At 58.4% G+C, this 10980-nt stretch overlaps 1 protein-coding gene across 1 annotated transcript in view; it reads left to right on the forward strand.

The window, feature by feature from the left end:
• Nucleotides 1-660: 660 nt before the first annotated feature.
• The window catches only part of FRMD6 (FERM domain containing 6), an 18615-nt gene continuing 8295 nt past the window's right edge, over nucleotides 661-10980 (forward strand). The window contains exons 1-5 of the mRNA XM_027905180.1: nucleotides 661-740; nucleotides 2271-2389; nucleotides 8009-8194; nucleotides 9069-9159; nucleotides 9378-9434. Coding sequence (XP_027760981.1) covers nucleotides 8096-8194; nucleotides 9069-9159; nucleotides 9378-9434 — 247 coding nt within the window. The 5' untranslated portion in view covers nucleotides 661-740; nucleotides 2271-2389; nucleotides 8009-8095. The remainder of the gene's footprint in view (nucleotides 741-2270; nucleotides 2390-8008; nucleotides 8195-9068; nucleotides 9160-9377; nucleotides 9435-10980) is intronic.

The raw sequence follows: 10980 nt of genomic DNA on the forward strand, positions 1-10980 counted from the left end.
GGCCTTACCAGCCTCACAGCCAACAATGCCTTCCCAATATCCCATCTAACCCTGCCCTCTGGCAGTGGGAAGCCATTCCCCCTTGTCTTGTCACTCCAGTCCCTTGTCCAAAGTACCTCTCCACTCTCTTGGAGCCACTTTAGACGCTGGAAGGTGCTCTCAGGTCTCCCTGGATCCTTCTCTTCTTCAGGTGAACCCCCCCAGCTCTCCCAGCCTGGCTCCAGACCAGAGGGGCTCCAGCCCTTGGAGAACTTTCCTGACCCACCCCTGCACCCTGACCCCACAGAAGGATGCCCAGCTTCCCTCCTAAGCACCTCTGAGTGGGTTTCCTCTCTGTCGAGGCTTGGATCTCCCTCCCTGCTCGATTCCCCCAAGGACAGTTCCCGTGTTCCCTGCCGGGGGATGCTCAGGCTCTTTCCAGAGCCTGTTCGCGAATCCCCCACGGGAACACGGGACCGGGGCGAGGGGTGCCCGACTTCCCACGCCTCCCCCGGGGCCAACACTCGGGTGCCCTCCCCGGGACCCCCCGTTCCCTTCTCCTTCCCCCGCTGTCCCGGGGACCGCGCCGGGGCGGGAGGCGGTGCCGGTGCCGCTCGGGGCGGTGCGGGGCGGCCCGGGAAGGGGCGGGGGCGGCGGGATGGGCTGGGCTGGGCTGGGCTGGGCACGGCACGGCTCGGCTCGGCTCGGCACGGCGGGGTTCGGCAGGGCTCGGCGAGGCAGCGCGGTCCCCGGAGCCGCAGGTAGGTGCGTGCCCGGCGCCCCGCACCGCGCTCCCGGCTCGGCTCATCCCGGCTCGGCTCCGTTCCGTTTGGCTCGGCTCGGCTCGGCTTGGCTTGGCTCTTCTGGGCTGTGCTGGGCTCGGCTCAGCCCGGCCCGGCTCGGCCCGGCCCGGCTGTCCCCCCGCGGGTGGGCCCGGCTCGGCCGCTTGTTGCGCTCGGGGGGTGAGTTGGAGCCGGAGCGGAGCGAGCGGCCCCGGCTGCAGGAATGCGAGTCATTTCCTCCGCCCGCCCGCGGGAGCTGCGGCACAGCGGGGCCGGGCTGCCCCGCCGGACCCCCCCACCGACCCCCACGGACCCCCACGGCCCCGCCGCGGCCACGCCGGGCACACCCCGGTGCGGGGTGCGCGCCAGGGCAGCGCTCGCCCACGGGACCCCTCGCCCCTGGCTCACGCTCGCCCACGGGGCCCCTCGTCTGTGGGACCCTTCACCCCTGCGTCTCACTTGTCCATGGGGTCCCTTGTCCCTGGGTCACACTCGCCCACGGGTCTCACTCACCCGCGGGACCCTTTTCCCCTGGGTCACACTCCCCCACGGGTCTTCTCGCCTTTGGGACCCCCTTGCTCAGGGGTCACACTCCCCCACGGGTCCCCTTGCCCGTGGGTCACAGTTGCCCACAGGTCCCCTCATTCCTGGTTCGCAGTCACCCACGGGTCCCCTCGGCCCTGGGTCACACTCACCCAAACCCAACATCCCCTCTCCCGTGGGACCTGTCACCCCTGGGTCTCGCTCACCCACAGGTCCTCCTGCCCCTGGGTCTCACTCGCCTGCAGGAGCCCTTGGGTCACACCCACCCAAACATCCCCTCGCCCATGGCACCCCTCACCCCCTGGATCACACTCACCCACCCATCCCTTCACCCACGGGCACCCTCACCCGTGGTTCCCATCATCTCTTGGCTCCCCTACCTGTGGTCCTCTCATCCGTGGATCCTCCCATTTCTGGGTCACGGGCACCTGTGGGACCCCGTTGTCCCTGGGTGCCCCTCACCCCCTGGGGGTGCTGGGGGGTTCCAGCTGCTTCCTGGCAGTGTCACTGATGGTCTGCTCCGTGTTTCTCGCGAGGGGATGCGAATCCCTGCCACGTTCTGGAAGCGGTGGGGATAAATCCATGCCGCTCCTAAATCAGGCTTTATCTGACACCGTGCCCTCGTGGCAGCAGGGAAACCAGGGCCGAGGTTTCCCAGGCTGGAGCTGAGGTTTCCCAGGACCGTGCTTGGTGTTCCCGTGTCCTTTGACTCCCGTGTGGGAGCAAGGCACATCCTGGCCCCTCCGTGCCCCCAGCTCCCCACCACCTTCACTGTCATCTCCCATTCCCGAATCCTCCTTTTTCTGCCCGTGTCCAATGCCCTTCTGGCCACGAGGATGTTTTTCTCCCTAAGCCAAACTCTGCTTTTCCAGAAATAATTTTCCAGAGATGCTTCAGCAATGGCACCGATGGAGCTTTGCTGCTCTCCCTAATTCCGGGCTGGTTTGTGTTGGTGTTTTTCCACAGGGCTCGCTCGCCCTCTCTGATTCTTGGATAGAGCTGGGATTAATTTGAGCTCTCCTGCTTGAAAGCGATGTTCCGTTTAAAATTCCCGATCCCGAAGGCGTGCTGGGTTTTGGTTCTAGGTACTGGATTTTTACTATCGTTTTTTTAAAGGAGTTTCTTTTTTTAAACTGGGTTTATTCAGGCTCTTTAAACCCCGAGTCTGCAAGCAATTATTCCATTACATGAAAGTCAGGACGCTGAGAAAGATTAATTCAGACCAGATGTAAAAATAAATGGGAATTTGAAATTAAGATGATGTCAGTTCCCTCCTGCTAAAAAAAAAAAAAACCCGGCAGCCTTTGGACTCCAGATGGAGTATACAAACCATGGCGCTGGTTAAAATATCTGCCTGCTCCTTAATTGAGTTTTAGGCTGCTATTTTTCCTCCTTGACTGAAAAGTGGGCTCAGGATATTTTGCTGCTGGGGTAGGGAAGTTGATGGAGGCTGTGGAGTGGCTGAGGAGCTTTCCCAGCTGGAAAACTGGAGAGTGGCGCTGCTGGGGGAAGATAAATCCCCCTCTGCCCGCTCCAGGATTAAAAAAATAAGGAACTCGGTTTGGCTTTGTTTTGCTGGATTTGGAGCTGGAGGCGAGGACGCCACGGAGGGCAGCGGGGGCTCCGGATAGTCCAGGCTTGGGTTTGTGTGTTTTGGCTTAAAATGGAGCTGGTTTTTTGGGCTCTGGGCTGTCTGCAGAGCTCTTCACGTCCTCTATTTTTCCTCTCCATGTGCGCCGAGCAGCGTTCCCCGGAGTGGGAATGGGTTTGGGCTCTGATCCCGTGCAGAGGAGTGTGCCTGGGAGCAGGGTGCTGGGAAGGGTTTGCCCGGGGTCAGAGCGTCTCGGGGGTGTGTTATTATGTAAAATGACATGAATATTCATAACCGTGCGGTATGAATATTAATAACCACACAACGTTATTAATTCAATTACATTGTTAATGATATTTAAAATATCATTCTAATTCATGAACGGGGAGGTCCACGGTTTGGAGATTCAGGGCTGTGCTTTCTGTGGTGCAGGGATTTGGGATGGTGACTCTGGCCCTTAGGGCTGCTTTGTGGTCCAGGGATCCCACAGCCAAATCCCCAGGGATTTATGGCAGCTGCTGCTGGTGTGGGCTGCAGCCTCCCCATGGAGAGGGGAGCAAAGGCAATCCTTCACATCCGTGTGCATCCTTCAGTGTGATGCCTGTGGTCCTGGGAGCGGGAATCTGGGAGGTTTAGGCTTGTTGATGCTGGGGGACGGTTCATAAAACTTCTGGGAATGCAGGGGGACAGGATCTGGAGCCGGGGTGTCCTGAGCACGACCCTCCTCGACCCAGCCTTGATATTGTTCTGATCCCAGCGGCTCAGGCAAAGTTTGCCGGAAGGAAATACGATGGAAGGGGCTGGTTCTATAGCAGGAGAGGGAAGAGGAAAAGCAGGCGCCGTCCCTCCCTCGCTGGAGCCCTTGCCAGGAGAAATCCATCTCTGTGTCCATCCTTGGCGGAGGCTGGGACGCTTTATTTACATTGTGGTGCTCCAGAGTAAGGCCATGAAGAGGCCTGGGATGGCTCTTCCTCGGGTTGAATGGAAAATCTGCACTTCCAGGCTGGATTCTGCTCCGTGCACGACGGATGAACGAGCAGGGGAGCAGTTTCCTGAGCTGCCATAGCTTGGCCTGTGTTTTCCTCTGGAATGTGGTGTCCCATGGGGCTTGTCCCCAGCAGGACGGGACAGAGGGGCCATTATCCCGTTTTTGGGATGATGCACGTGGCATCCCAACCACCCGCTCTGCCCATTGCTGTTGTCCCATTGCAGCAGGCAAAGGAGAGGAGGAGGAATGTTGCAGAGGTGGAGACAGCCGAGCTCCTGGGGGAACCTTCCCTGGAGAGGCTTTTCGGATACCCCCAGCACTCGGGGGCATCTGCTGGGGCTGGTGGGGGCCGGCCCCCGGCTGCCCAGGCTGAGTTTCCAGCATCCAAATAGCTTTTGTGGCAGATGAAGTAATGGAATATTTATAACCGAGTCCTTTTTCCCAGTGAAGGTCCCTTTCATCTGCCTCCCTTCATTAGGAGGAAACTGTTGAGTTCATGAAGAATTGGAGACGATTTTAATTACGGGGCAACCGCAAGCAGGAATTAATCTGGCTTTTGGGTTCGGAGAGGCTGCATTAAGTGACGGCCTTAAAACTTGTAATAACAGCTCTGCACATACCTGAGCCCTGTGATGTGGGGTGAGACCCACTCCAAAAGCTTAAAAACCAGAAATTCCTGCCCCGTGAATTCATCTTCCCATCTCCCCCTGCGCCCTGGGCAGCCTCTGGCTGCGGGATGGCCCGTGCCTACGTGTGGGTCCTGTGCTGGATCCCTTCCCTTGGCCCCTCTTGCGGTTCGGGAGGGCTGGAGCAAAAGCCTTGGGGTGTGGGTTGGAATCGTGGGATGGTGGAGTATTTCAGGTTGGGAAAGACCTCTAAGATCGCGTCCAACCTTTCCCCCGGCACTGCAGAGCCCACCACTAATCCATGTCCCCAAGTGCCACATCCCCACATGGCTTTTAAATCCCTCCAGGGATGGAGATATCTTATGGGGCTTTTTTTTTTTTTTTCTTAAAAAATGGATATTTTGGCAAGGAGAGGATGAATTTGGGTGATGGGAAATAGGCTGGATCTGCCTGGAGGCTGCAGATCTGGCTGGGTTGAGCAGGGGGCACTTGTGATCTAGTGAGTGCCACAGGAGTACAAACCTGACCCAAACCCACCAGGAGAGAGACTTATCCACTTCTTTTGAATACATGGAGTGGGAAAAATGCTGCTTGTGCATCAAGCCTCTCCTCATCCATGGAATCTGCGCGCTTGGAGCAAAACCCCACCTCGGCCGACAAGTTCAAACGATGTTAAATCCCCAACCTTGGAATTGCATCCAGATTTGTATTTCCAATGAGAGCCTGTCACGCTGCTCCAGCACCTCCATCTGAACCAAGCCCAGCCTCTCCCTGCCCTCAGTGTTTGCAGGATCCTGGGATAAATAAATCCCTCGCCGAGTCAGCAGCGCCGGCCCCGGCTGCTTTTCCAAGCAGGTTCGTGGCGTGATGTTTTCTTTACAGCAGAGCTTTGTGACAGGATTTATCCCATGGCATCAGTACGAGGGAGGGAGACAGTATTCCAGCAGCCTAGGCTGGAAAACACGGCGGATCAAGGAATTTTCTCTGGAGTTACAAGGGGTTTGCAGTGTGTTCCTGTGGAGTTTCAGTGCTCTTTTCCCTACAGCATGGAAAACGTGGCTGGAAGACCTGAATCTCCTGCAGAGGCTGATCCATGCCCAAGTCCTCGTTCCCAGTGGTTTTTTTTTCCAGCTGGATTTGCTCTCTGAACGGAAAACCCTTTGGAAAACCGCCCGGGGTGGAGGTTCCCACTTGGATTGTGGGATGACCTGTCTCACCCCCTCCGCTGCGTGTCAATCCAGGGGGGCTCTCCCTGCGGTCCAGGATCTTTCCAGCTCGGAGCCAGGAAGGTTGGACTAGATCTTTAAAGGTCTCTTCCAAGCCAAAGCATTCCATGGTTCTCTGTTTGTGCCTCCCATCGACGCTTCCGCCGAAGCAGGAGCGACTCCGAGGGCAGCGGCGCGGGGTCCCAGGGAATCAAAGCTGACATTGTCGGAACGAGCAGCAGATGCTTGGAAAGAATTTGCCGGCGTCTGGCCGAGGCTGCTGGAGGCACAGCACCCTGGAAAGGGCTTTGTGTGTGCCCTCTTGCAAAATCCGTGCGGCTCCAAGTGCTGGCAGAGCCCCCGGGGAAGCTCCTGGAACGGAGGGGGTTCTCCGTAGGGACCATCCCTGTGTGGTCAGCTGATGGAATGTTCTCATTCAGCAGCAGGAACTGGGGTGTTTTCTAAAGAAATACCAAAACGTGTGGTTTGGGGGTTTTAACTCCGATATCCGCGCTCTGCTGACGGCAGCTTGTGGGGTTTAATCCCTGATGCTCTGGGAACAATCCAGGCTGCGGGAGGAGGAGGAAACACAGTGACTGGGGACGAACAGCCCTGGGATGCCAGAGAGTGACAGGACAAGGGGGAATGGCTTCCCACTGCCAGAGGGCAGGGTTAGAGGGGATATTGGGAAGGAATTCCTGGCTGTGAGGGTGGGGAGGCCCTGGCACAGGTTGCCCAGAGAAGCTGCGCCCTGGATCCCTGGAAGTGCTCCAGGCCAGGTTGGATGGGGCTTGGAACAACCTGGGACAGTGGAAGGTGTCCCTGCCCATGGCAGGGGGTTGGAACTGGATAGGTTTAAGGTCTCTTCCAGCCCAAACCATTCCATGCTTCTGAGAGCACCGTGGTGCCGTGGGGAAGCTCTGGGTGGGGGCCAATGCCCGGCAGAGAATCCCGGTGATGGATTCACCACTAACTCAGGAGTGGCTGTAGAGTTCTAAACCGGCTGTAGCCCACGGAGCTGCCGTGGGAAGACGCTCTCATGAATCCACTGGGGCTGCAGGATACCTTTGGATGGGAGCAGGGCACAGAGGGTGCCGGAGGGCGCCCCGGGACGCGGCTGCTTTGCCGGGGACGCGGCTCCTCCTCACCACAACCCGCGCGAGTCGCGTCACGCCCGGCCCCGCGCCGGGGCACGGGAGCTGCCGGGCACGGGGCCGGGAGAGGCCGTTTGCCAAATACCTTCAGCCCCGTTTCGTTCACCGCTGGGGCTTTTGACGAGCCTTGAAAGCGCGCCGGGCGCTGCTGGCTCCGGTCGGGTCGGGATCAATCGTGTCTGGGCACGGCCGGGGATGCTCAGCCGGGGCGCGCAAACACGAGCACGGATGCAACACGTGTCCACGGCATCCGGGGGCAAGGCAGAGCCTCGGTGCGTGGCCACAGGGCACGGATACTGCGGAGAGGGGCCGTGCACGGCCACAACACATAACTGAGGTGTGGAACCCCAGGAGCCACCACCAAAAAAAAAAAAAAAAACAAACAAGGCGCCTCGGGGCACTTCCCCGCTGCACAAACACGCGAGTTCCAGGCTTTCGGAAGCCAAAGGCATTTCCATCTAGACCCGAGCAAATATTTGGTGACAAGGGCGACACTCTGCTGCCCTAGTGCCAGCGTAAACCTGTGGGTTAGGAAAAGGCTGGGCTAGTTTGGAGTTTAAAGGTCCTTCCTCGTGGTGTCACGTGGGAATTTGCGTCCCTGCGGGTGGTGGGTCGTGGGGTAAAAGGTGCATGGGGTCGGCGTTAGGATGGATTCACCAGCTCTGAATGGCGTTTCCCACCTGCAAATCGCTGTTGGTGCTTGGATGGTTTTATTTAACCCCAGCAAAGAGATGGAACTGGAAGGGATGTGGGGGTCCTGTTAGGGGACCCCACACCATCTCCTTGCCTTTCTGCAGCTGGCAGGGAAACCTCCCGCATCCCACGCCGCTCCTTGCCGGCACAGCCGGGTTGCTCCCAGCAGAGAAACTTTTATTTACTTTAAATATGCCAGGAAAGCCTTTCCTGAGGTTTTTCTGAACCCGAGCCTGGGGAACAAAACTGCTGGCTCAGGTTTTTTCGGGCTGGGCCGCGATCCTGCCCTGACCGCGGCGCCGGGCTTGGGACGGGGGGTGGGAGAGGGCTGTGCTCAGGGGTTTTGGGGGGACACCCCGCTTCTGGTGGGGGGAGGGACGTGCTGATGGGTGGGTGTGTGGAGCTGAGGGTGCCACGCACAGGGCTCAGCCCCGCTCTGTCCCGCAGGGATGGCGCCCACGGGGACCGAGGCCGCCCCGGCCCGCCGGTGAGGTGCCCCCCACCAGCCCCCCCGAGCCCAGAGCCCCGAGCACGATGAACAAACTGACCTTCCACAACAACAGAGTCATGCAGGACCGACGCAGCGTTTGCATCTTCCTCCCCAACGACGACTCCCTCAACATCATCATCAACGTAAGGCAGCGTGGGGATGGAGGGGGGGTCTGGGGAAACCCCTGAGCACTGACATTTTCATCACACCCGGGGGCTTGCTGCCATTTGCACGCTCTGCTTTTGCTGCTGGATTTGATTCCCAGCCTGCCTGCCTGCTCTCTCCCTGCCGGAGAAATGCACAGGAGTTATTCCCCCTAAGGCTGCGGCAGCGTTTTACGCTCTCCTGCTTCTTCTTGACTCGGTGTTCTTCTGCTGGCAGCAGCGGGTTTTTCCACGGGTGACCCCCTGCTTGGCATCCCACGGGGTGGCACAAGCCCCCTCCTTCAGCCCTGGCTCCACAATCCATTCTGGATGGCAGTTCAGCTATCGCAGGGAATAAACAGGAGCGGGGTTTGGCTCTTAATTTGGATGTAGCTTGGAACGTGAAATTCCCCCCCCCCCCCCGCTGCCCAGTGTTTCTTTTGGTGCAGGAAAACCTTGAAATTGCTTTCAGTACTTAAAGGGAGCTTGTAAAAAAAGATGGAGAGCGACTTTGTACATGGGCAGATCGTGTTAGGATAAGGGGTAAGGGTTTTAAACTAAAAGAGGAGAGATTTAGATTAGGAATAAATTCTTGCCTGTGAGGGTGGGGAGGGCACAGGTTGCCCAGAGAAGCTGTGGCTGCCCCATCCCTGGAAGCTTCCAAGGCCAGGTTGTTCCGTGCTCGGAGCACCCCAGGCTTTTGGAGACTTCCATGATGACCCCATGGAAAACCGAACCCCACAGCCCAGCCTGTCACCCCCCATCCTCCTCGGGGTTCTGGTGAGGGGTTCGGTGGTGCCTGCCCGGCTCAGGAGGGCACAGATGCAGCCAGGACTGCTCATGGGGTGGGGGCTTTTTTTTTTTTTTTTTGCAGGTGAAGATTTTGTGCCACGAGTTACTGGTGCAGGTGTGTGACCTCCTGAGGCTGAAGGACTGTCACCTCTTCGGGCTCAGCGTCATCCAGAGTAAGTCAGGGGGTGTGTTGGTCCAGCCTGATGCCCTCATCGCTCAGCAAGGAGAGATGCCACCAGGTTTGGGGGGGGAAGCATCCAGAGGGGGTGCACCCAAATTAACCCTTTTGGTGGCCTCGTTAGGTGATGGGGAGGGATGGGGGGGTCAGGGCAGGGCTTGGCAGGATGCAGGACACGTGTAGGGGTGCTGACGCCGCCTCTGTCCCACTCAGACAATGAGCACGTGTACATGGACCTGGCCCAGAAACTCTACAAGTACTGCCCCAAGGAGTGGAAGAAGGAGGCCAGCAAGGTCAGCGGTGAGGTCTTGCATGGAGAGCTGACGGCAGTAAGGCCACCTCTGTCCCCGGCGCAGGTCACTTCCAGGACCCGGGAACGCAGCCTGAGGGGTGTGGGGGGGACACTTAGCCAGTGTGGGAGACGGGGGGTGGATGTGCAAAATGAAGCAAACCAGGGTGGTGGTTGATGGTTGGCGCTCCAAACGCCATTTTTTTTCCTTCCTTCCTTCCTTCAGCAGAATTTTTAAGATCGCTTCTTCTCCCATCTCCCTTCTCTCTGCCCAAAGCACCTTTTCATTATTTCAGTGCCAGGTGCCAAGGGGCCGATGTCAAGGCTCCAGTGCTGGACCTGAGACGGGGACTGGTGGATAATGGCCTGGGAGAGGGGTAGCAGCAGTGGGGGGGGGGGGGGATGCAGCCCCCCCTTGGGGTCTGAACCCCACCCACCTGCTTCTTTAAATCCAAATCCCCTTGAGTTCCAGAGGACTAGGGGGGAGAAATGGGTGTCAGACTCTTAACTGAGGAAAAAAATGCCATTATCGGAGTGAACTCGCCCATGTGGGGCAAGGGGTGGCCTTGAAGGACGTGACCCCCAGAGAGCTGAGGTGAGGGACTGGGGCACAATGCCAGGGTCTCCACAGGAACCCTGAAAATCTCCTCCATTCCAGGGGATCGACCAGTTTGGCCCCCCGATGATCATCCACTTCCGAGTGCAGTACTACGTGGAGAACGGGAGGCTGATCAGGTAGGGTGCACCCCACCCTGTCCCTGCTCACCTGGGCACCTGCTGGGGTGGGTGTGCAGCCTCGGGGTGCTGTGGAATCCTGCTGGCATCCCAAAATCTGAGTGCTGAGTGGCTTCTCCTGCCGCACAGGGGGCAGGTGGGGACACTGCTCCCAGCCAGCGATGCAGAGCCTTTCGGGGGGGGCTGGGGACATCACGTTTAGGGATTTGTTGGAGTTTAACTCAGGGCACAGCCTAATTTTAACTCACCTTTAGGCCTGTGGCCAGGTGGGAGCTTCAGGTCCTGTTTCAGGGACAAAGTGATGTTCAGGGTTTTGGGAACCAGGTGGCATCTGCAGCCCCGTGAGCATACTTTTTTTTTTTGGGGGGGTGGGTTATTCCACCTGGCTGCAGTGCAGATTTACCCTGCTGAATGGGAAAAGTGAGCAGTCAGCCCTGCTCACTCCCTAAGAGATTCCCAGCAGGAGGAAGGTGCTGGAGTGGTCTCCCACCCCATGGTCTTGGCTGTGGGGTACCCTGCTGTACCCCCTAACTCTGCTGCACCTCCTACCCTGCTGTACCCATTAATCCTGCTGTACCCCCTAACTCTGCTGCACCTCCTATCCCCGCTGTGCTGTACCCCTAATCCTGCTATATCTCCTAACCCTGCTATTCCCCTTAATCCTGCTGTACCCCCAGCCCTGCTGCACCCCCTAACCCTGCTGCACCCCCTAACTCTGCTGTATCCCCTAACTCTGCTGCACCTCCTACCCTGCTGTACCCCCTAATCCTGCTGTACCCCTGTATCTCCTAA

This window comes from Empidonax traillii, unplaced genomic scaffold (assembly GCF_003031625.1).
Source record: "Empidonax traillii isolate 1590-97213 ecotype Southwest subspecies unplaced genomic scaffold, ASM303162v1 scaffold1128:size488575, whole genome shotgun sequence".
NCBI lineage: Eukaryota > Metazoa > Chordata > Aves > Passeriformes > Tyrannidae > Empidonax > Empidonax traillii.